Below are 26406 nucleotides of genomic sequence, written 5' to 3'. Positions count from 1 at the left end.
CACCACAAAGTCTGCAGGAAGCTTTGTCACTGTGGTCTCCTTGTCTATCTATCGTCCCTGTCTACATACAAATTAGAAGGAGAGAGGCGGTGGCGCAGCGGCAGAAAGCACAAGGACCAGCATCAGGATCCCAGTTCAAGCCCCCACCTCCTCTCCTGCAGGGGGTCCCTTCACAGGCAGTGAAGTAGGTCTGCAGATGTCTATCTTTCTCTCCTCCTCTTTGAGTCCCCTCTTTCAATTTCTCTCTGTCCTATCCAACAAGGACAGCAATAACAGGAACCATGAGATAAACAACAAGGGAAAAAATAGCCTCCAGGAGCAGTGGATTCATAGTGCAGGCACTGAGCCACAGAGATAACCCTGGAGACAAAAAAAAAAAAAAAAGAAGAAGAAGAAGAAGAAAAGATAGTGACACAGGTCAGTTTTTTGTTTTTGTTTTTTCTTCCCCTCCAGGGTTATCACTGGGGCTTGGTACCTGCACTACAAATCCACTGCTCCTTGAGGCCATTTTTTTCCATTCTATTGGATAGGACAGAAAGAAATTGGGGGGGGGGGAGGAATAGAGATAGACACCTGCAGACTTGTTTCACTGCTTGTGAAGTGACCCCCCCTTGGAGGTGAGGAAGGGGGGCGGGTCTCGAACCAGGATCCTTTCATAGGTCCTTGGGCTTCCCACCATGTGCGCTTAACCGGCTGCGCTACCACTCCACCCCACAGGTCAGTTCTTAATTTGCATTATGCTCTCTGAAATAAAAAGTTTAATGAAAAATTAAACTTTAATGAAAGAAAGCCTCAACAAAGTTAGAGAAATTCTGAAAGAAATAATAACAGAATTTTTAAACATATAATAGTCGAGCTGAAAAAAGAAAAATAGTAGGAGGAACACCAGCAAAAAACAGAAATCAAAGATCAGAAAGATGAGCTAGAGAGGTGATAGGTGCAGTGCGGTGACATGTTTGAAGGGGTGTGAAACCGTACTTCGAAAACTTGTATGATCTCTTCAACTGACTTCAAGAATAAAATTTTTTAAATGAAAAACATACATCATTCTACCAAAGCAGTGGTAACAGCAGTCCTACACTCTCCTCCCCCACCCCCAACCCAAAAAAATCTAGCAAACCATACTAAACAAGATATTTGGGTAGCTGATGAAATAACTCATTTGAACAGTACACTGCTTTACCCTGTGCCTGGCCCAGGTTCTAGGCCAGCCACAAACTGCTTCAGTGCTGTGTTCTTTTTCACTTTCTTTGTCTCTTTAATTAAAAAAGAAAGGAAGGAAGGAAGGAAGGAAGGAAGGAAGAAAGAAAGAAAGAAAGAAAGAAAGAAAGAAAGAAAGAAAGAAAGAAAGAAAGAAAGAGGGACTCCTGCAGTAAGTAGCACAGGGAGTTAAGCGCAGTGGTGCGAAGTGCCAGGACCCCGGCAAGGACCCGGTTCAAGCCCCCATCTCCCTCGGCTCCCCACCTGTAAGGGAGTCGCTTCACAGGAGGTGAAGCACATCTGCAGGTGTCTTTTTCTCCCCCTGTCTTCCCCTCCTCTCTCCATTTCTCTCTGTCCTATCCAACGACAGTAACAACAACAACAATAATAATAATAACCACAACAATGATAAAACAAGGGCAACAAAAGGGGGGAATGGTCTCCAGGAGCAGTGGATTCGTGGTGCAGGCACGGAGCCCTGGCAATAACCCTAGAGGCAAAATTTAAATAAAAAAAAAAAGAAAAAGAAAGGAGTCAGGTGCAGCAGGTTAAGCGCACGTGGCGCAAAGCGCAAGGACGGGAGTAAGGATCCCAGTTCTAGCCCCTGGCTCTCCACCTGTAGGGGAGTCGCTTCACAAGTGGTGAAGCAGGTCTCAGGGGTCTTTCTCTCCCCCTCTGTCTTCCCCTTCTCTCTCTCGATTTCTCTTTATCTTATCCAACAACAAAGACATCAATAACAACAACAATAATAACTACAACAATAAAACAACAAAAATGAAATAAATAAATAAACAGTAGTGGGGGGTAGCACAACGGGTTAAGTACAGGTGGTGCAAAGCGCAAGGACGGGTGTAAGGATCCCTGTTCGAGCCCCGGGCTCCCCACCTGAAGGCAGCCCCTTCACAAGCAGTGAAGCAGGTCTGCAGGTGTCATTTTCTCCCCCTTACTGTCTTCCCCTCCTCTCTTGATTTCTCTCTGTCCTATCCAACAATGAGGACATCAATAACTACAACAATAAAACAACAAGGGCTCCACCACATCAACAAAAGCAAGACCAAAAACCACATGGTCATATCAATAGATGCAGAGAAAGCCTTTGACAAAATACAACATCCCTTTATGATCAAAACACTACAAAAAATGGGAATAGATGGAAAATTCCTGAAGATAGTGGAGTCTATATATAGCAAACCTACAGCCAACATCATACTCAATGGTGAAAAACTGGAAGCATTTCCCCTCGGATCAGGTACTAAACAGGGCTGCCCACTATCACCATTACTATTCAACATAGTGTTAGAAGTTCTTGCCATAGCAATCAGGCAGGAGCAAGGAATTAAAGGCATACAGATTGGAAGAGAAGAAGTCAAACTCTCCTTATTTGCAAATGACATGATAGTATACATGGAAAAACCTAAGGAATCCAGCAAGAAGCTTTTGGAAATCATCAGGCAATACAGTAATGTGTCAGGCTATAAAATTAACATTCAAAAGTCAGTGGCATTCCTCTATGCAAACTCTAAGTTAGAAGAAATTGAAATCCAGAAATCAGTTCCTTTTTCTATAGCAACAAAAACTATAAAATATCTAGGAGTAAACCTAACCAAAGAAGTGAAAGACTTGTATACTGAAAATTATGAGTCACTACTCAAAGAAATTGAAAAAGACACAAAGAAGTGGAAAGATATTCCATGTTCATGGGTTGGTAGAATTAACATCATCAAAATGAATATATTACCCAGAGCCATCTACAAATTTAATGCTATCCCCATCAAGATCCCAAGCACATTTTTTAGGAGAATAGAAAAAATGCTACAAATGTTTATCTGGAACCAGAAAAGACCTAGAATTGCCAAAACAATCTTGAGAAAAAAGAACAGAACCGGAGGCATCACACTCCCAGATTTCAAACTGTATTATAGGGCCATTGTCATCAAAACTGCTTGGTACTGGAACATGAACAGACACACTGACCAGTGGAATAGAATTGAGAGCCCAGAAATGAGGCCCCATACCTATGGACATCTAATCTTTGACAAAGGGGCCCAGACTATTACATGGGGAAAGCAGAGTCTCTTCAACAAATGGTGTTGGAAACAATGGGTTGAAACATGCAGAAGAATGAAACTGAATCACTGTATTTCACCAAATACAAAAGTAAATTCCAAGTGGATCAAGGACTTGGATGTTAGACCACAGACTATCAGATACTTAGAGGAAAATATTGGCAGAACTTTTTTCCGCATAAATTTTAAAGACATTTTCAATGAAACGAATCCAATTACAAGGAAGACTAAGGCAAGTATAAACCTATGGGACTACATCAAATTAAAAAGCTTCTTCACAGCAAAAGAAATCACTACCCAAACCAAGAGAACCCTCACAGAATGGGAGAAGATCTTTACATGCCATACATCAGATAAGAGTTTAATAACCAACATATATAAAGAGCTTGCCAGACTCAACAACAAGACAACAAATAACCCCATCCAAAAATGGGGGGAGGACTTAGACAGAATATTCACCACAGAAGAGATCCAAAAGGCCGAGAAACACATGAAAAAATGCTCCAAGTCTCTGATTGTCAGAGAGATGCAAATAAAGACAACAATGAGATATCACTTCACTCCTGTGAGAATGTCATACATCAGAAAAGGTAACAGCAGCAAATGCTGGAAACGGTGTGGGGTCAAAGGAACCCTCCTGCACTGCTGGTGGGAATGTCAATTGGTCCAACCTCTGTGGAGAACAATCTGGAGAACTCTCAGAAGGCTAGAAATGGACCTACCCTATGACCCTGCAATTCCCCTCCTGGGGATATATCCTAAGGAACCCAACACATCCATCCAAAAAGATCTGTGTACACATATGTTCTTGGCAGCACAATTTGTAATATCCAAAACCTGGAAGCAACCCAGGTGTCCAACAACAGATGAGTGGCTGAGCAAGTTGTGGTATATATACACAATGGAATACTACTCAGCTGTAAAAAATGGTGACTTCACTGTTTTCAGCCGATCTTGGATGGACCTTGAAAAAATCATGTTGAGTGAAATAAGTCAGAAACAGAAGGATGAATATGGGATGATCTCACTCTCAGCCCGAAGTTGAAAAACAAGATTAGAAAAGAAAACACAAGTCGAACCTGAATGAAATTGGAGTATTATACCAAAAAGACTCTGGGGTGGGTGGGTGGGTGGGGAGAATACAGGTCCATGAAAGATGATGAATGACATAGTGAGGGTTGTATTGTTAAATGGGAATCTGGGGAATGTTATGTATGTACAAACTATTGTATTTACTGTTGAATGTAAAACATTAATTCCCCAATAAAGAAATAAATTTAAAAAAAATAAAAAAACAAGGGCAACAAAAGGGAATAAAATAAATAAATAAATATTTTTTAAAAAAGAAAGAAAGAAATTGAATTTTTTGATCATGAAAAGACCCTGTGACTAGGACACCAAACACTGGTTAAGGCTGGGCTAAGTGTACCTAGAGTTTTGTTTCTTTCTTTCTTTTTATTTATTCCCTTTTGTTGCCCTTGTTGTAATTATTGTTGTCATCATTGTTGGATAGGACAGAGAGAAATGGAGAGAGATGGGGAAGAAAGAGAGGGGGAGAGAAAGACACCTGCAGACCTGCTTCACCACCTGTGAAGCGACTCCCTGTGGGTGGGGAGCCAGGAACTCGAACCGGATCCTTGTGCTTCACCACATGCATTTAACCCACTGTGCTATACCGCCCAATCCTTTCTTTCTTTCTTAGATAGAGACAGCCAGAAGTTGAGAGGGTAGAGGGAGAAAGACACCTGCTGCCCTGCTTCACCACTCGTGAAGCTTTCCCCCTGCAGGTGGAGACCAGGGGCTTGAACCTGGGTCCTTGCACATTGTAATGTGTGCGCTTAACCAGGTGCGCCACAGCCTGGCCCCTTCTATTTGGCATGTTCCTACCTGCTTCACATGTATACTTTCCACAGGTGCTCTGTGTGGGCCAGATCATCTGTGCTGTGGCTGCAGAGACAGAAGTACAGGCAAAGCGAGCGACTGAGAAGATAAGGACCACATATGAAGATCTTGAGCCTGTCATCTTCACCATTGAGGTCAGCAGAAATGGCTGCCTTCCTACCCATCAAAACCACCTTTGTACATTTCTTAGTGCAAGACTAATTTCAGGCTCTACTTTTCTTTTTTCTTATCAATGACTTGATCTGGAAAAATATCAGCTTTCTCTAGAAGGGATGATTTGTATAAATTGAAATTTGCCTAGTCTCCAAGGTATGGAGGTAAAGGGGAATAATATGTTTCTTTCCTCCGTACTCTCAAGATGTCTAGAAGGGATGAGTCCAGAGTGTATCAGGGATCCAGACTCCTTCTAATTGTGTCATTGTGTGTAGTTTCTGTATTTCACGTTATACTTTAGTCCATAATAGTTGCTGAAGTTCTGCCCACTAAGTCCACATTGCAGACAGGAGAGAGAATGACATAGTAAGAAAGGATGGGAGGCCCGCAGTGGTGCACCCAGTTAAGTGCACATGGTACTAAACACAAGGACCTGCAAGGTTCTGGGTTTGAGCCCTCTGTTCCCCATCTGCGGGGGTCGGGGGGGATGCTTTGCAAGTGGTGAAGCAGGTCTGCAGGTGTCTGTCTTACTCTCACCTCTCTATCTCCCCTCCTCTCTCAATTTCTCTCTGTCCTATCCAATAAAATGGGGAGGAGGGGTTGGCTTCCAGGAGCAGTGGATTCATAGTGCAGGCACCCTGGAGTGATAACCCTGGAGAAAGAGAAAGAGAGAAAGAGAAGACACAGCTAGCCCCTTGTAATGTGAACATGATAAGAATGGCTCTAGAAAATAATAATAATATCTTCAAATTGGAGCCCCAGAGCAGGGGAACTTTTGTGATAGAATCCACAGAAATTCCCACTGTCATTTCTGAGTCTAGATGATAGAATTTAAAAGGAACTTCCAAGGAGTCGGGCGGTAGCGCAGCGGGTTTAGAGCATTTGGCGCAAAGCACAAGGACCTGCATAAGGATCCTGGTTCGAGCCCTCGGCTCCCCACCTGCAGGGGAGTCGCTTCACAGGCGGTGAAGCAGGTCTGCAGGTGTCTATCTTTCTCTCCCCCTCTGTCTTTCCCTCCTCTCTCCATTTCTCTCTGTCCTATCCAACTACAATGACATCAATAATAACTACAACAATAAAACAATAAGGGCAACAAAAGGGAAAATAAATAAATATTTTTTTAATTTTTTTTAGAAAGCTACTTCCAAAATAAAGAATGAAGTTGTAGGTAAGATTTACAAGGTCAAGCTCAATGAAGGACAAGTCAGAGTAACTGGATCAAAAAAAAAAAGTTTGCTTGCTTGTATGCTTGGAGTAGAAAACAAAAGGTTTTCAAAAATACTAGTGAGTCATTTGAACATTTTCAAAACATGCCTACAAGATAAGACTTGCTCAATATTCAAAGCGTTAAGAAGGTCAAGTTTCTTAATATTTCCAAACCAAATCAACTCTGTTCCAAATCTCCATTTTTCCAAGTTTGCAAGACTGTCATGACATTTTCCTTGGCTCACTTCCTTCCTTGTGTTGTATTAACATCCTAACAGAGTTTTTAAAGTATCAGTTCAGAACTGTACCATCTCCTCATGGGAGAAATGGCATGCAGAGGTTACACCCACAGAATAGCCTGGAACTCAGTGTGATGAGGACTCTAGATCTCCCTCAGAAGAGGGCTTCCTAATGTTAGCAGAATCATCTTTTGTCCACTAAAGCAGGTAACAAAAGAGCTATACACATCCGTACTTGTTTAGGGATCATTCATTCATTCAGTCATGGATATGAGTTTTGTCTTTGTTTCTCTTTACAAAATATTGGCTAGATTTATTGAATTTTGAGATTGCTTGAACTAAACTGTTCATTACTGAGAAAATTCCAAAGGGACTCAAGACTTGTTTCCAAATTTGTCCAGTTACGGAAGACTGACACACAAAGAAAGTTTTGAGTGCCAGGAGCTTAGTCTCTGGTCTTTACATTTATTTGTTTTCCTTTTGTTTTTTAATTGGGGGGGGGGTTAACAGTTTACAGTGTAGTTGTAAACATGGGTACTTATTTCCTGCATCAGGCAACAGAGCCTCAAGATTACCTCTGTCCCTTACCTCCCTCTCCTTTCCCAGAATCCTTTGCTTTGTTGCAATTCAATCACTGATACGATTGTATATAAAACAAGTTTAAAGTAGTGGTTACAAGCATAGGTTCTAACACCGAACCAGATTTGAAGTCTAGCTGCACCTCTTAATACCTCTGTAAACTTAGCCAAGTTATTTGACTTCACTGCACTATGATGTCCTCATCTGTAAAAATAAAACCTCACTAAGGTTTTGTAAGACTAAATGAGTTACTACATATAAATAGCTCAGATGCACATATCACTATGTGCAAGGGCCTGGGTTTGAGACCCTACTCCCTATCTGCAGCGGGGACAGTGAAGCAGGTCTACAGGTGCCTCTCTGTCTCTCTCCCTCTCTACTCCCCACTCTCTCTCAATTTCTCTCTATCCTATCCAATAAAAAAGAAAAAATAAATAGCTTAGAATAGTGTCTAGTATGGATAACTATGAAATACAACAAATATCTTAAAGTTTATATACTATCATGTGAGGGTTTGTAATTTTTTTTTTGTCATCACTGAGGCTCCACCACACTGAGCCAACTTTGTTCAAATAGAAAAAGACAGGGGGCTGTGTAGTGGCACACTGGGTTAAGCACACAGTACAAAGTGCAAGGACCAGTGCATTCCCAGTTCAAACCCCCAGCTCCCCACCTGCAGGAGAGTCGTTTTACAAGTGAGTGAAGTAGGTCTGCAAGTGTCTATCTTTCTCTCTCCCTAACTTCTCCCCTCTCAATTTCTCCCTGTCTTATCCAAAATAAATAAATAAATAATGGCCACCAAGAGTAGTGGATTTGTAGTGCAGGCACCAAGCCCCAACAATAACCCTGGAGGCAAAAAAAAGGAGGAGGAGGAGGAGAAGGAGGAGGAGGAGGGGAGGAAGAGGAGGAGGAGGAGGAAGAGAAGGAGAAAAAGAAGAAGGAAAAAAAGAAAAGAAAAAGACAGAGAAGGCTGGGGAGATAGTATAATGATTATGCAAAAAATACTTTCCTTCCTAAGCCACTAAATGTCCCAGCTTCAATCCTCAGCACCACAACAAAACAGAGCTGAGTAGTGCTCTAGTAAAAGTAAATAAGTAGGGAGTCGGGCGGTAGCATAGCCAGTTAAGCACAGGTGGCACAAAGCACAAGGACCGGCATGGGGATCCCGGTTTGAGCCCCCGGCTCCCCACCTGCAGGGAGGTCGCTTCACAGGTGGTGAAGCAGGTCTGCAGGTGTCTGTCTTTCTCTCCCCCTCTCTGTCTTCCCCTTCTCTCTCCATTTCTCTCCGTCCTATCCAACAACGACGACGTCAATAATAACTACAACAATAAAACAACAAGGACAAGATACGGGGATAAATAAATATAAAAAATAAATAAGTAAATAAATGAAAGATTGACTGGGAGAAAGAGAGAAAAGAAAAAAGACCAAGATGCAAAGGGAGAGAAGGACCAAAACTTCCTCCTGTGCAGTGGGGCAGGGCTCATACCAGGGTCCTGAACATGACAAAGACACACTATGCAGGGGAGTTATCAGACACGCTCTATTGTACATTAATAGTAAGACAATAAACGGGTTCCCATGCTTCCACATGTATGGTGGTGACTTAATGCAGACTAGCAAATTCACCTACTTTATCCACTTTCTGCTACCTCAAGCAATCAAGTATTCCTCGCTAATCATATTGCTTCTGGACACCAAAGCTAGGTTGGGGGACAGCCTCCAGCACCTCTCTGCATGATGACTTCAGGACAGTTGTTCTTTTTAAAATATTTTTATTTATAAAATGGAAATATTGATAAGACCATAAGATAAGAGGGGTACATTTCCACACAAAGCCCACCCCCAGAACTCCGTATCTCATCCCATCCCTTGATAGCTTACCTATTTTTTTTTCAATTTTGCTTTTTTTCCCTTTTGTTGCCCTTGTTGTTTTTACTATTGTTGTAGTTATTATTGTTGTTGTTATTGATGTTATTGATGTCATCGTTGTTGGATCAGAGAGAAATGAAGGGAAGGGGGAAGACAGAAGAGGAGAGAAAGATAAACACCTGCAGACCTGCTTTACTGCCTGTGAAGTGACTCCCCTACAGGTGGAAGTTGGGAGGCTCGAACTGGGATCCTTATACCTGTCCTTGCACTTCACGCCACCTGCGCTTAACCTGCTGCACTAACACCTGACCCTCAGCTTCCCTATTCTTTATCCCTCTGGGAGTATGGACCCAGGATCATTATGGGGTACAAAAGGTGCAAGGTATGGCTTCTGTAATGGCTTCCCCACTGAACATGGGTGTTGGCAGGTCTATCCACACCCCCAGCCTGTCTCTGTCTTTCCCTAGTGGGGCAGAGGTCTGAGTAGACCGGGCTCCAAGACAGATGGTGGGGTGCTCTGCCTAGGGAAGTCAGGTTGGCATCATCATCTGGAACCCAGTGGCTGAAAAAGAGTTAAGATATAAAGCAGAACAAATTGTTGACTAATCATAAACCTAAAAGCAAGAATATTACAGATGGGATTTGGAGTCTCCATTTTGTAAAAACCTAGTAGGTCTATTTTAGGTATATTCCAAGGGGCCCATGACTTTCCTAGTTTCTTGCCAAAGCCTGACAGCTAATATGCTGGTGAACCCAGGTTATTTTCTGAGATGGTGTCATAATTGGAATTCTACCCTCTACTAAACCCAGTATCCTCAGCTGAAAGATGAAAATCATTAAGGAATCCACCTGTAAATTCATATAAATACATTATTAAGTAATGTCTGACACAAAAAACACTAAACAAATATTAGCTGTTTTCATTCTCATTATTGTCTTGATCAAGACAGCTGATTAACTTGAAGATCAAGAAACAGGCCCCTTTTTGAAATATGGAAAACAGTTCGACTCCAAAAGCCCTAGGGGTTGACCTTGTATGTGTGAGGTGCTAGGTCTGATCCCCAGAACCAGAAAAAAAATGGCAGGAGGGGCACTCTGCTCTCTCACTCTCTGTTTTTCTCAACCCCCTTAAGCATATGTATAATTAAAAAATAAATAAATTCTAAACAACAACAGCAATAATAACAATAAGGGCAGCAAAAATGGAGGAAAAAAACATGGCCTCCAGGAGCAGTGGATTCGTAGTGCAGGCACCAAGCCTCAGTGATAACCCTGGAGGGGAAAAACAAAAACTACCAATGGAAGAAATGATAAAAAATAATTATGATTCCCCACCACTTGTTCCATCATTTAGGATGCCATAAAACACAACTCATTCCTGTGCTCTGAAAAAAAACTTGAACAAGGAAACATTGAGGAGGCATTTGAAAAAGTAGATCAAATTATTGAAGGTAAGTACCCAGGACATTTAACAGAATTGTGAGCCCTTCTATTCTGAAGCCTACCTTGGGAACCTATGAATTCCTCTCAGGAAGCCTCAGTGTGCTGGTGCTTAGCCAAATACCCCTTCGTCTCAAGTTGTGAGTATATGTGTATTTTTTAAATATTTATTTATATATTATTGGGCAGAGACAGAGAGAAATTGAGAGAGGAGGGGGAGATAGAGAGGGAGAGAATCAGAGAGACAACTGCAGCCCTGCTTCACTACTTGTGAAGCTTTCCCCCCTGCAGGTGGGGACCTACATCCTTGCAGACTGTAGTGTGAGCATTAACCAGGTGTGCTACCGCCTGGCCCGCTATATGTGTATTTCTTTTTTTTTTTTAATTTTATTTATTTATTTATTCCCCTTTTGTTGCCCTTGTTGTTTTATTGTTGTAGTTATTATCGATGTCATTGTTGTTGGATAGAACAGAGAGAAATGGAGAGAGGAGGGGAAGACAGAGAAGAGGAGAGAAAGACACCTGTAGACTTGCTTCACCGCTTGTGAAGCGACTCCTCTGCAGGTGGGGAGCCGGTGGCTCAAACCTGGATCCTTTTGCCAGTCCTTGAGTTTGGCGCCACCTGCGCTTAACCCGCTGCGCTATACCGCCCGACTCCCATATTTATTTATGTCCTTTTTGTTTCCCTTGTTTTTATTGTTGTTGATGTCGTCGTTGTTGGATAGGACAGAGAGAAATGGAGAGAGGAGGAGAAGACAGAGGGGGAGAGAAAGATAGACACTTGCAGACCTGCTTCACCACCTGTGAAGCGACTCGCCTGCAAGTGGGGAGCAGGGTGCTGGAACCCTGGTCCTTACGCTGGTCCTTGCGCTTTGTGCCGCTTGTGCTTAACCCGCTGCGCTACCGCCGACTCCCTATATGTGTATTTCTGTATTTGTGCATTTCTGTATGTATGTTTATATGTTGTGTTTAAAGGTAGGGAGTAACATGATAAAAAGAAGGAAAAACCCCTGGGATTTTGATTAGTCAAGGGCGGAGCAAAGAACAGAACCAGGCATTTTTAACCTGTGAGCTAGAATTGCAGTCTCTGAAATGGGTTTCTTGGATGGGGAGATAGCATAATGGTTATGTAAAAAGACTCTCTTGCCTGAGGCTTCAAGGTCCCGGATTCAACCCCCTGCACCACCATAAACCAGAGTTGAGCAGGGCTGTGGGTGGAAAAAGCAAGTAAATAAACCTTGTATATATAGGTTTCCCTGAGCTGCCACAGAACACCTAGTGCATTGTTGCCTTTATCAGGACAACTCTAGCCTGGTCAGTTCATAGATCTTTCTTCTGGTTTCCTGAAAATGGATGGTTTCCAACCATCAGATGCCTTCTGGAATTTCCATATCTTGCTCTTAACAGGAGAAGTCCATGTTGGAGGCCAGGAACATTTTTATATGGAAACACAAAGAGTGCTTGTTATTCCAAAGACAGAAGATAAAGAACTGGAAATGTATGTGTCGACACAGGACCCAGCCCATGTGCAGGTGAGGTCACGACAGCCACCCCTCCAATCCTAACTCCATCACGGCCTTCCATCTCCAGAGCCTTGAAGCTGGCAGCCATTTTACCACAGAAACTTAGAATCCAAGTACAGGACATCATAGAGGCAACCAAGAATCCAGAACTTTTATTATTTCTGGCCTCCTCAAACACAGAGTACACTTTCATTAGGCTTAAAGAGTACATTCATGGGGGCAGGCAGGCAGTGGTGCACCTGGTTAAGTGTTCACATTACAGTGCACAAGGACCCAGGTTCAAGCCTTTGGTCTCCACCTGCAAGGGAAAAGCTTCATGAGTGGTGAAGCAGGGGTGTAGGTGTCTCTTTGTCTCTCTCTTCCTTTTTATCCCCCCCTTTCAATTTCTATCTGTCTCTATCCAATAAAAAATTTGTAAGTCACTAAGTACATTCATTTGCATGCTTAAAGGATCTAATTGGACAATAAGCTAATAATCTCTGCATATCTCTGATTTTTCTCTTATTTGATCTTGGCAAACAACCTTAAGAGGGCTGGGGTAAATAGCATAATGGTTATGCAAAGAGACTTGTGCCTGAGGCTGCAAAGTCCCATGTTCAATCCCCTGCACCACTACAAGCCACAGCTGAGCAGTGCTCTAGTAAAAAAAAAAAAAAGTTTCAAACAACATTTAGACTAAACATATCACTTTGCAGCAGTTTCATTTCCCTAGTAACAAAATAGTCTAGGATTTAGCTGCGAACTTGCCTTGTTCAGTGGATTGTCAGGTTTTTGCTGCTTTTCACCTCCTTGGAACTGTAGGCCTGAACATTTATTTAGGCACCCTGCTTCTGATGGGAACCCAAGGCTGACAGTTTCCCTTCTGAAAAATACCATTCTCCTGTTGGAAAGATCATTCTGTGACAATCAGTGATGCTTGTGAACTCAAGAGACTCAGGACAGACTCAGACTATCTCTGTTGTTGTTGAGGCTTATTCACTGTGAGCTGAATGGATTTTTCTGTAGTGTGTTTTCCCAAATCAAAGTTCCTTTGCTAGTTCACGCTTGTCATCCTTCCTGTTACCTCACTTTTACAGAAAACTGTGTCCTCTACCTTGAACATCCCCATCAACAGGATCACATGTCATGTAAAGCGAGTGGGTGGAGGTTTTGGCGGGAAGGTAGGAAGACCAGCTGTCTTCGGAGCTATTGCAGCTGTGGCTGCAGTCAAGTAAGTGTCTTGGGGGGACCTAGGAGGGGGAGAATGCTGCAGCTGAAGGCACTTCATTGTCCTGAGAGTCTCTGGGCTGCTGTGTGTCCTTGGGCATCTCAGTCTTTTCTATAAGTGTTTTATTTTTGGATAGAGATAAAGAAATTGAGAGGGAAGGGGAAGATAGGAAGGGAGGGAAGGAGGAAGAGAGAGAGAGACTAACTTGCAGCTCTGCCTCATCACTTGTGAAGTTGCCCACCCTGCAAATGGGGACCAGATGCTTGAACACTAACATGCATGGTCTTCGGGGAGAGTCACTGCCTGGTTCCATCTTTTTTTTTTTTCCCTCCAGGGTTATTGCTGGGCCTTGGCGCTTGCATCATAAATCCACTGCTCCTGGAAGCTATTCCCCCCCCCCTTTTTTTGTTTCCCTTGTTGTTTTATTGTTGTTGTGGTTATTATTGTTGTTATTGATGTCGTTGTTGTTGGATAGGACAGAGAGAAATGGAGAGAGGAGGGGAAGACGGAGAGGAGGAGAGAAAGAGAGACACCTGCAAGACCTGCTTCACCGCCTGTGAAGTGACTCCCCCAGCAGGTGGGGAGCCGGTGACTCGAACTGGGATCCTTGTACCAGTCCTTGCACTTCGCACCATGTGGGCTTAACCTGCTGCGCTACCGCCTGGCCCCCCTCCATCTCTTCTTTTTAAATAATATAGATAACACTGCCTACACTCCTAGAGCCACTGGAAAAGGTTTTTTGTTTGTTTGCTTGTTTAAGAATACTGGACTTTGAATCAGTTAATAATAGTATAAAAAGGAAAGTCCCTGAACTTCAGGAGGTGACAAGATTAGGGGTGGAGCCTGTCAGCCACTGGAGGGGAATGCCAAGAGGGCAGCTTATCCTTCCTGCTCACAGCCACAGACAGGGCGGGGTGAGGAAGTGGAGTCCGCCACACCTGCCTCCCAGCAACCATACCCGAAAAGCGTGGACTCTTCCATGTGTCCCGTGCTGTAGGAAGGCTTGAGCCTGTGCTCTTCATGCTGTGCCAGCCATTAACTTTTCTGTTCCATGTTCAATTTCTGCAACTGCTTTTTGGAACTCTGGGAAAGTCACAGTCTGCAAAGTTCAATGGTGCTGCTTCCTGTAAAGACAACCTCCATGTTCAGTCAGAGCTAGGCTGGCCCTTGAGTACTCATATGTATGTCTCCTTTGCAGTGGAAGTGGGGGAAGCAGAGATGAGATCAGAATCTCTTTTTCAGTTCTCTCTCTCTCTCCCACTCTCTCCTTTCCTTTTCTCCCCCCCCCATGGGGAACATTTTAATGGTTTGCTGTACAACTATTGATACAATTTCTTATCCCCCCGTGGTAGGTGTCTGAAAAGCACTTTCACCTCCAACTTATGCCCCCCTACACCATCATGCACCAGGACCCTAAAGCCACCCCCAAAAACCACTCCTTCCCTCCCCGGAGCCCTTTGCTTGAGTGCAACACAACAAACCCAGTCCAAGCTTTATTCTGTAAGCTCCTAGTTCTTTTTCTTTTTAAAAAAAATTAATCACAAACTTTTTTTTTTGCCACCTCCAGGGTTATCGATGAGGCTCGGTGCCTGCACTATGAATCCACTGCTCCTGGAGGCTATTTCTTCCCTTTTGTTGCCCATCATTGTTGGCACTACTGTTGTTGTTGTTGGACAGGACAGAGAGAAATCGAGAAAGGAGGGAAGACAGGGAGAGAAAGACAGACACCTGCAGACCTGCTTCACCACTTGTGAAGCACCACCACCACCCCCCCGCCGGTGGGGAGCCGGGGCTCGAACCCAGATCCTTATGCCAGTTCTTGTGTTTCTTACCATGTGTGCTTAACCCAATGTGGCACTGCCCAGCGCCTTCTCCTAGTTCTTTTTCTAAGGAGCCTCTCTTCATACTTGTTAGGGCAGGAGCAAGAACAATCAGCTCATTAATTCTATCAGCCTTTGTGTTTAAAAACTCAGATTGGGCTGGTTCAAACCCCTGGCTCTCCACCTACAGGGTGTCACTTCACAGGCAGTATAGCAGGTCTTCAGGCGTCTATCTTTCTCTTCCCCTCCCTGCTTCCCTGCCTCTCTCCATTTCTCTCTGTCATATCCAGCAATAACAATAACAACAAAATGGAGAAGATAGCCTCCAGGAGCAGTTCATAGTGTAGGCACCGAGCCCCAACAATGTCTGGAGTCAAAAAAAAAAAAAATCCAGAACACTTTATAAGAGATAGTAATGTGAATTTATATAGTTCTTCCGTAAGATTTTTTTATTGGAGTTTATTTACACAAAACAAATATTCTATTTGGTTTATTAACAGTGGGCCAGAGGGTTAAAGAATAGGAAAGCTATCAAGGGAGGAGATGGGATACAGAGTTCTGATGGTGGGAATTGTGTGGAGTTGTTCCCCTCGTATCCTATGGATTTGTCAGTGTTTACTTTTTATAAATTTAAAAAAATGTAAAAAAAAAAACAACTCTCAGATATGACTGTCCATTAAAATTATCAGGAGCACTGAGATCCCAGCACCTAGGCTCCCCTCAATTGATCTAGGCAGATATTAAAACTCCCCCACAGGTTCCACCATGCAGCCATGTGTGGGACCCAGTGGCTTTAATTACACCTTAGCCTCCACGCACACCTGCATGCAGCCACCCAGAGCAATGTTCCAAGATTCCCTGATAAGAGTCTCCCGAGCTCATAGACATTCCTGTCTCCCCATCGCAGACACACTGAGTTATAATCAACAAGGAATAGACACTGACAGTGGCCATTCAACTGATACTACAGGTAATTAATTCTCCCCCCCCCAAAAAAAAAATCAAGGGAGTCGGGCAGTAGCACAGCAGGTTAAGCGCACATGGCACAAAGTGTGAGGACCAGTGTAAGGATCCTAGTTCGAGTCCCTGGCTTCCCGCCTGCAGGGGAGTCGCTTCACAGCTGGTGAAGCAGGTCTGCAGGTATCTATCTTTCTCTCGCCCTCTCTGTCTTGCCCTCCTCTCTCCATTTCTCTCTGTCCTATCCAACAACAATGACAACAATAATAATAACTACAACAATAATAACAACAACAATAAAAACATGGGCAACAAAAGGGAAAATAAATATAAAAAAAAAGATTAAAAAAAATTTTTTAAATCAAGAACACCTGTGCTAGAGTCATGGTTTTCAAGGTGTACCTGAAGGGGACTTCACCAGAACCACTCTGAAAAATGCCTGCTTGAGGCTTCCTCCTAACCCTATTAAGTGAGAATCCTGCTGTTAAAAGCTGGGCACCTTTGCCAGCACTCCTGCTGGTTCTTTTTCCCTCCAAAGTCTGGAAACCTCTGCCCTAGAAATGCAGAAATGTTGAAGCTCTTGGTTCCTCAAGGGCCCAGCTAGGGCAGCACAACAGCATTTGTGGCTGAGAATGAAGGTGCTCACCAGACATCCTACAGCACAAGCAAAGGGTTGGTCTTGTTTTTCCAGTTGGGTTCAGTTTGCATTTATCTGTTTACATCAGTGGTGGGGATACACAAAATAGCTGGGTTGGGGGTAAATAGCAGAAATGATTATGCAAAGAGACTCTCATGCCTGAGGCTCCAAAATCCCAGGTTCAACCCCCGCCCTGCACCACCATAAACCAAAGCTGAGCAGTGTTCTGGAAAAAAAAATTTAAAAATAAATCAATAAATAACAAAAAGAGAAACCACGAAATAGCTGGGTCTAGATGAGATTCAAATTTGGTTGACACATGTTATTGATATGTGGCACTAATCCCTTTAGCTCAACCTCCAACCAGTGGGTTACAGACCACAAAAAGCAGCAACAATAAATTGTTCATAAGTTCAAATCAGTGTTGTGTGCATTCAGTTAGCGCATGTGGAGTGGGAGGATGATTAACTGAATAGTTGGATAAATGGGAAAGAGGGTAGTTAAAAAGTGGAAAGCTGAGGGGCCAGGCGGTGGCGCACCTGGTTGAGTGCTCACATTATAGTGTGCAAGGACTCAGGTTTGAGCCCCCAGTCCCCACCTGCTGGGGGAAAGCTACATGAGTGGTGAAGCAGGGCTACAGGTATCTCTTTATCTATCTTCCCCTCCCCTCTCAATTTCTCTCTGTCTCTATTTAATTAATTAGCTAATTAATTAAATGTTCTACCTACCTAAATGAATAAATGGATGGATGGATGGATGGATGGATGGATGGATGGATGGGTAAATAGGTAAATGAAAGGCTGGGCGAATGGATAAATGGTAGATGGGTAGGTGGAGAAGTAGGTAGATTCACGGATGGGTAGTGGGACAAATGAAGAATCTGACTATGATTTCTCTCCTTGAGAACTGGCCGTCCCATTCGCCTTGTTCTTGGCCGTGAAGATGACATGTTAATAACTGGGGGGAGACACCCACTCTTTGGAAAATATAAAGTGAGTACTAGTGATGAAATTGTTGTAAATGTCCTTTTCATTTGAATAATTTTATCCCTTTCTGTTATTTTGATTCTGCTAAGTTCTAAAAATAAGCAGTAATCTTAGCATCTGAAATATTAAATAAAGATGTTACATATCTGAATGTCATGACATTTCAGAGGGCACCTTAAACAAATCCAATGCAGAATCCTGACGCTGTTGAACCATAAGCAGCCAGGACGGTGGCTCAGTGAATGGAGCATAGAGCTTGTTTGTGTGGGATCCTGGGCTCAGTCCCAGAACTGCGAATGCTAGAAAAGTAATCAATTTTGGAAAAATTGAATGATAAAAAATGCAAAGCAAAATAAGATTTTAAAAAATGCTGTTGAAGTGACAGGAAACTGTGTTAGTGATTCCTCAGTAACAAAAAGCAAGCAAGCTGAGAGAAGCTCTGTGTGTTGTTATGTCAGAATGTCTTGGCTGTAGAAGCTACTTTGCAGGAAAAATGTTTTGAAACAATTTGACCATTTTAAGTACAGAATTTCGTTTTTGGAAGTGTTTCTATCAATTGGTTATGGAATGCTACACAAAAAAATCTTTTGCAAAGAGCAATAAAGAATTTAGTCACTAACTAAGATCATTTTAAGTTGTTTCAAATGACATTCTATTGTATTTTTATATAGCTATAGCACAGTCATATGAGTATATAAGAGAGAACCAGACCATGACTCTGGCACGTGCAATGCTAGAGTTCAAACCTGGGAACTCATGCTTGAGAGTGTAATACCTTACCCACTGTGCCACCTCCCAGGCCACTTTCCTATAATTCCTAATGGCTCTGTTTTATTAGCCAACATTTCCCATGGAGTGACTAATAATGATCACATAATTGTACAGTTTTCTCAGCTGTATTTATCACTGGCACTGCCTCATGTCAGAGCTGTTCTTTCTCTTTGTCCCTCCCCACCCCATCCACTCTATAAGAACAAATAATTTTTAAGTGAAAAAGAATCTCCTAAGATTAAGGAAGAAAAGAGTAGCCTTTGTATGCCAGGAAACAAGAAAGGCCTTAGAAATTCCATACTGAGTATAAAAATCAGCAAGTTACCCTTCGAAAGGTTCAGCAAAATTCAGGTCAGAGGAGGTCATTGTTAGACAAGCACTGAAAAAACACAGGAGTGGGGAGGTGTGGTAACAACCAAACAGGCAGAAGGAGGGTCAGTCTCCAGTCCCACCCAATAATGGCACTAGGCTTTCGCTTGAAGTTGGCACGAGCGTTTTAAACGTATCACATGTGAAATGTCCATCATTTGGTGACAGGTGGGATTCATGAACAATGGACGGATCAAAGCTCTAGACATCGAGTGCTTCATTAACGGAGGCTGCACCTTGGATGACTCAGAGCTGGTATGTGCTTCAAGCCAGCCGTCTTTTCTTGTGAAGACAACGCAGACTTTCTCCATGAGTCTTTGTGGAGTCTGCTTTCTCGGGGACTTACCAAAGCTTGACCTGCAGTTTGACTCATGCAGTTTGACTTTTCAAGGACAGAAAAAATAAATAGGGAGTTGGGCGGTAGCACAGAGGGTTAAGCACATGTGGTGTGAAGCACGAGGACAGGCCTAAGGATCCCAGTTCAAGCCCCCGGCTCCTCACCTGCAGGGAGGTCACTTCACAAGCAGTGAAGCAGGTCTGCAGATGTCTTTCTCTCCCCCTCTATCTTCCCCTCCTCTTTCCATTTCTCTCTGTCCTATCCAACAAAGATGATATCAATAACAACAACAATAATGACTAAAACTATAAAACAATAAGGGCAACAAAAGGGTATAAATAAATAAATATTTTAAATTAATTAATTAATTTAAAAGAAAAAATAGATCAATAATAATTCATTATGTCTGAATCTCTTTTACTGTAGGTGACAGAATTTCTCATTCTAAAGCTGGAAAATGCATATAAGATCCGAAACCTTAGATTCCGGGGTCGTGCATGCATGACACATTTACCATCCAACACAGCCTTTCGAGGATTCGGATTCCCACAAGGGTGCCTGGTGACTGAGTCTTGCATCACAGCCGTGGCAGCCAGATGCGGCCTTTTGCCTGAAAAGGTAAGGTTGTGAGCAACATCATAACCAAGACTACTTAACAGTCAGACATGGCGGGAAAACCAGCTACTCACAAAAGGCCCGGGCTCATCAGCCCTGTCTCTGGATTCAAGATGACTTACACAAACCCTAGACCAAATTCACCTCCCCCCATTGTCCTCCTCCTTGAGCAATTTTGTTTTCTTGCTTTCATTTTTCAATGTGTGTGAAAATACCCTTTTTTTTTTTCTCCTCCTCCAGGGTTATTGCTGGGCTCGGTGCCTGCACCATGAATCCACCGCTCCTGGAGGCCATTTTTTTCCCCCTTTTGTTGCCCTTGTTGTAGCTTCGTTGTGGTTATTATTATTGCCTTTGTTGACGCAATTCGTTGTTGGATAGGACAGAGAGAAATGGAGAGAGGAGGGGAAGACAGAGAAGGGGAGAGATAGACACCTGCAGACCTGCTTCACCGCCTGTGAAGCGACTCCCCTGCAGGTGGGGAGCCGGGGGCTCGAACCGGGATTCTTACGCCGGTCCCTGCACTTTGCGCCATATGTGCTTAACCCACTGCGCCACCGCCCGACCCCCGAAAATACCCTTTTTAAGATTCTAACCACATTCAAATAGTTAAAGTGAAAAGTGAACAGCCCCTTTTTCATCCCCCCCCCCAAACCCGTTGGTCAAGGGTAATCACTGTCCACAGATCCATGTTGACTGTTCCATCCCTTTCTCTGCACTTACCTAGCCTATATTTGTTCATCACCAGGTATAGCTATCTGTGCTTATACACACATGGGTAAACATTGAAATATAGTGTATCTGTACCCATGTATAGTTATTTACCAAAACAAAACCATAGTGAGCACCTTACTTTTTTGTTGTTGTTGTTTATGTTTCTGTTTGCTTGTTTGTTTTGCCTCCAGAGTTATCGCTGGGGCTTGATGAATCTATCTATGAATCTATCTATGAATCCACTGCTCCTGGAGGCCATTTTTTTCTACTTTTGTATTTTATTTCTATTGGATAAGACAGAGAAATTGAGAGAGGAAGGGAAGATAGAGTGGGGGAGAGGATAGACACCTGCAGACCAGCTTCACCACTCATGAAGAGTCCTAGATGCAGGTGGGGAGCCAGGGGCTTGAACCTGGATCCTTGTGCGGGTTCTTGCATTTCATAGTATGTGCGCTTAACCTGCTGCACTTCCACCCGGCAGCCCGCACCTTCTTTTTCTACATAACAATATGCAGTGACCATCTTCCCATGTCAATAGCATGACCTACTTTTTTTTTATGACTGGTGGGCTGGGGAGATAGCATAGTAGTTATTAAAAAAAATATTTTGTGCCTACAGCCCCGAAGTTCCAAGTTCAGTCCCTAGCAGTACAGTAAGCCAGAGGTGAGCAGTACTCTGGTAAGAAAAAAAAAAAAGTTATTCTAAATGACTGAACAGTATTTTTTGATGTGGATATATTATAGCTACCCCACTACAGGTAGACATTCAGATTATTATTGTTATGCAAAAATAATAGAGGCTATTTCTCATTCCTTTTTTAATGCAGCAATCAGAGTAGAAGTGGAGGGCAGTAGCAGTAACTAATTTGTGAAGGGAAGTGGAATGGAAAGGCCTTAAAAAAGAAGCACTTTGCCATACAAGCTCTAGAGGCTAAGACACAGTTGAAAAATGGTATATTAAAATGGTATATTAAAGTGTCCAAAGGAAAAAAAAACCCTGTCTTGTGCCTCACCAAAATAGATGCGTTAGTGGGGAGGCTTTCCCAATTTCCTTTTTTTTTTTTTCTTGTAGTTAGTTTCCATCTTACCATAATTCGATTCCCCATGCATTTCAGGTTAGGGAGAAAAACATGTACAAAACCGTTGATAAAACCATCTACAAGCAGGCGTTCAGCCCTGAGAACCTGATAAGATGCTGGAACGAATGCCTGGACAAGTCCTCCTTTCACGACAGAAGAAAGGAAGTAGAAGAGTTCAACAAGAAGAATTACTGGAAGAAGAGAGGCATTGCTATTATCCCCATGAAGTTTTCGGTTGGCTTTGCCTTGACAAGCTACCATCAGGTAAGACTCAGATCTTGGGAAGTGACCTCTCTGCCAGAGGCGCTCCTGGCCCAATCAGCTGTGCTGACCTCGGGACCGTGGCATATCCCAGGCCAGAGACACAAGCCCCCGGGTACCTGGGAAAAGGTGTACTGAGTTCTGCTGGGTAGCCCCACCTATAGACATTTCTAGCCCAGTGTCCCAGGAAAAGAAAGTTTCCATGATGGGGGGGGGGAGAGCATTAACAGGCATGAAATCTTCAATAGCAGTTAGGAAAATGAAACATGGCTCACCCCCAAGGTCCTGCTACCCAGCAGAGAATAGCAGCCTGCAAGGTCCAGTTTTTGTGCTATCTGAGCTAGGTCACCCTGGACAGGAATGGGACTTCTCCTGGCCTCTGCTTAAGTCCCCACAGCAATCCTCAGGGCACCTAAGACTTTCTTTGTTTTGTTTGTTTGCTTCCAGGGTTATCGCTGGGGTTCATTGCCTGCACTATGAATCCACTGCTCCTTGGAGGCTATTTTTTTCCCTTTTGTTGCCCTTGTTGTTTATCAATGTTGTTGTTGTTGTTATTGCTGTCATTGTTTTTGGTAGGACAGAGCAAAATGGAGAGAGAAAGGGAAGACAGAGAGGAAGAGAGAAAGACACCTACAGACCTGCTTCACTGCTTGTGAAGCAACTCCAGAGGCTGAACCCGAATCCTTACCCTAATCCTTGCACTTCTCTCCATGTGCTCTTAACCCGCTGTGCTACTGCCTGCCCTGCCTCGTTGTTTAAGAGCAGATCAATTGATCTTTCTTACTTTCTTTTTTTTTTTATTTTTTTGTATTTATTTATTTATTCCCTTTTGTTGTCCTTGTTGTTTTATTGTTGTAGTTATTATTGATGTTGTTGTTGTTACATAGGACAGAGAGAAATGGAGAGAGGAGGGGAAGACAGAGAGGAGGAGAAAAAGATAGACACCTGCAGATCTGCTTCACCACCTGTGAAGCGACTCCCCTGCAGGTGGGGAGCCGGGGGCTGGAACCGGGATCCTTCAGCTGGTCCTTGAGCTTTGCACCATGTGCGCTTAACCTGCAGCGCTACTGCCCGGCTCCCTATCTTTCTTTCTTTCTTTCTTTCTTCCTCCCTTTCTTTCTTTCTTTCTTTCTTTCCTTCTTTCTTTTTATTATTTATTTTCCCTTTTGTTGCCCTTGTTTTCATTGTTGTTGTAATTATTATTGTTGTTATTACTGATGTCCTCGTTGTTAGATAGGACAAAGAGAAATGGAAAAAGGAGGGGAAGACAGAGGGGGGAGAGAAAGATAGACCAGCTGAAGGACCAGCTGAAGGATCCCGGTTCGAGCCCCCGGGCTCCCACCTGCAGGGGAGTCGCTTCACAGGCGGTGAAGCAGGTCTGCAGGTGTCTATCTTTCTCTCCTCCTCTCTGTCTTCCCCTCCTCTCTCCATTTCTCTCTGTCCTATCTAACAACAACAACATCAATAATAACTACAACAATAAAACAACAAGGACAACAAAAGGGAATAAATAAATAAATACAAAAAAAATTTTAAAAAGAAAGTAAGAAAGATCAATTGATCTGCGCTTAAACCACTTGTGAAGCGACCCCCCTGCAGGTGAGGAGCCAGGGACTTGAACCGGGATCATTACTCTGGCCCTTGTGCTTCGTGCCACATGAGCTTAACCCCACTGCGCTACCGCCCGACTCTTTTTTTTTTTTTTTTAATATAGAAGCAGAGAGAGAGAGTGAAAGAGACCACAGCACCAAAATTTCCTTCAATGTGGTGGGGGCAGGACTTGAACCTACTTCACACACAAGGCAAAGCAGAGTGCACCTAATATTAGACAAGTCACCCCATTTGACCCTGACCAGCTAACTCTGTCCAAGCTCCTCTCCAGAGTCAGGTGGTAACACAGTAGGTTAAGCGTAGGTGGCACAAAGTGCAAGGACCAGCTCAAGGATCCCGGTTCGAGCCCCCGGCTCCCCTCCTTCAGGGGGGTCACTTCACAGGCGGTGAAGCAGGTCTACAAGTGTCTCTCTTTCTCTCCCCCTCTCTGTCTTCCACTCCTCTTTCCATTTCTCTCTGTCCTATCATACAATGACGACATCAACAACAACAATAATAACTACAAAAATAAAACAACAAGGGCCAAGCTCCTCTCCAGAAACATGTGCCATTTCTGGTGAGGGAAGAAGGAGGAGAGAAGACTTCTCCAGCATAGATTCACAAAGAAGCAGGTCACTCAGAGTCCCTGTGCAGAAGAAAAAGAGTGTCCATTAAATAGCACACGGAGGTCTGTGAAGCGGCCTCCCCTTAGCCCCAAAGGAGCAGATACAGAAAAACTATTTAGAAAACTGAGAAGGGAGTGGGGCGGTGGCACAGCGAGTTAAGCACACGTGGCGCAAAGCGCAAGGACCAGAGTAAGGATACCGCTTTGGGCCCCCCCACCCTCGTTCCCCACCTGCAGGGAAGTCGATTCACAAGTGGTGAAGCAGGTCTGCAGGTGTCTGTCTTTCCCCCCTCTCTGTCTTCCCCTCCTCTCTCCATTTCTCTCTGTCCTATCCAACGACAACAACATCAGTAACCACAACAATGTTAAATAACAAGGGCAACAAAAGGAAAAATAAATAAATATTTAAAAATTTAAAAAAAAAGAAAGAAAACTGAGAGAAGCCCTTGCCTCCCGCATCACCATGCACCCAGAAGTACAGTCAGCCACCAGAAATAGTTGATATGCCAAGTCTAAATCTAAATCTAAAAAATGCATCAGATCTCCCTTGTGTGTAAACCATTGAAAGCATTCTTCCACTTATACACACCTTCTGATAACCACACATAGACACCTTCTGATAACACACACACTAGAGAAAATCTTTCTTACAGAATAAAGCAATTGCCCCACATCTCTAAGTAGATGAAGTCAGGTAGACCTAAGAAGTCCTTGGTGCTGCCACTGGCTGCATGGTTCAGGAAGTTTATTTAACCTTAGTGAGCCTCAGCCTCCTCAACTGTATGAAAATAATAACCCTCTCTCTGACAATTGGCCGAAGGATTAGATGAGATTAATAAATTCCTGGCAGGACCCTGGGCCTCTGTGTAGTCAGCCCACGGCTGTGTTTCCTCTGGTGGGCAGAACTCCCACTCTCCTGAGCCACTTTCCTGTTCAGGGTCAGAGTGTCCGTGGTATGAGGAGGTGCAAAAGGCCAGCTGCTACACTTACAGCCTAGACTGCAGAGCCAGAGAGATGCTGGATAGTCACCTGTGTAGCTTTCCTCTGGTACCAAAAGTTGTATCTTTTCAACCTCAATTATCTCTTTGTTCTTTATTTTATTTTATTAAATGCATTTACTGTTGGATAGAGACAGAGAGAAATTGAAAGGGGAGAGGGAGGAAGAGAGGGAGAGAGATACTTACAGCCCTGCTTCACCACTTGTGAAGCTTTCCCCCTGCAGGTGGGGACCAGGGGCTTGAACCCAGGTCCTTGCACACTGTAGTGTGTGTGATAACCAGGTGCACCATTGCCTGGCTCCAACCCCAGTTCTCTCCCACCAACTGAGTGTCCAATGACTCAATTCAGTTCTGATGCTGACTCCCCAGGAGTAACGCAGACCCTACACGCAGACCAAGCTCTACAGTTTCAGATGCAGAGCACAGTGAGGTGCCCCAAGCTACACTTATGTCTGGCCAACTGATAGTTCAGGGTTTTTCACTATCCATCACCTCAGGTTTGATAATTTGCTAAAACAGCTCATAGAATTCAGGAAAAAGCTTTACTTGTGGTTACTTAAGGATTGTAAAGATTTTTTAAATGTTTTTATTGAGAGATTAATGGTTTACAGCTGACAGTAAAATACAAGGATAAAGATTTTTTATTTCCTATGAAATGGTTTAATTTGAGAGAGAGAGATGCCAAAATGACACTCCAGTACCTGAGGTACCTAGGATCAAACCGGGAAACTCAGGCATGCAAGTCTCATACTCTACCAGCTGTCCTATTCCTCCAGTTGCTACTTACAGTTTTATTATTTATAACGGACCCAACTCCAAAACAGTTAAGTGGAAGCAATCCATAGGGCAAGACCTGGGTGAGGAGCTCAGTACTCCTGTGACTTCTGTCCAGGCAGTAACCCTCCAGTTGATGGCTTGGTTCCCTATCCTAGAAATTCCCCAAACCCCATCATTTAGAAAGTTCATGGGCATTTCATTTGCACAGGTGTAATTGATTAAATCACTGACCATGCCAGGCCTGGGAGATAGCATAATAGTTACACAAAAAAAGACTTTAATGCCTACAGCTTCAAGGTCCCAGGTCCGACCCCAGTACCCCTGTAATTCAGAGAAGCAATGCCCTGGTTAAAAAAAGCAGGACAGGGTGCTGGGCGGTAACACGGTGGGTTAAGCGCACATGGCAAGAAGTTCAAGGACCAGCTAAGGATCCCAGTTCGAGCCCCCAGCTCCACACCTGCAGGAGGGTCGCTTCACAAGTGGTGAA

The 26406-nt window shown here is 43.5% G+C and overlaps 1 protein-coding gene across 2 annotated transcripts in view; it reads left to right on the top strand.

Moving 5' to 3' along the window:
• LOC103121597 (aldehyde oxidase 2) overlaps positions 1-26406 on the top strand; it is a 122537-nt gene that overhangs the window by 62011 nt on the left and 34120 nt on the right. For both annotated transcript variants that reach the window (XM_060194183.1, XM_060194182.1), the window contains exons 17-24: positions 5180-5302; positions 10572-10668; positions 12065-12189; positions 13257-13390; positions 17706-17793; positions 19096-19182; positions 19691-19882; positions 21705-21932. In XM_060194183.1, coding sequence (XP_060050166.1) covers positions 5180-5302; positions 10572-10668; positions 12065-12189; positions 13257-13390; positions 17706-17793; positions 19096-19182; positions 19691-19882; positions 21705-21932 — 1074 coding nt within the window. The remainder of the gene's footprint in view (positions 1-5179; positions 5303-10571; positions 10669-12064; positions 12190-13256; positions 13391-17705; positions 17794-19095; positions 19183-19690; positions 19883-21704; positions 21933-26406) is intronic.

This window comes from Erinaceus europaeus, chromosome 7 (genome assembly GCF_950295315.1).
Source record: "Erinaceus europaeus chromosome 7, mEriEur2.1, whole genome shotgun sequence".
Classification (NCBI taxonomy): Eukaryota; Metazoa; Chordata; class Mammalia; order Eulipotyphla; family Erinaceidae; genus Erinaceus; species Erinaceus europaeus.
This window is presented reverse-complemented; position numbering and strand designations above follow the sequence as displayed.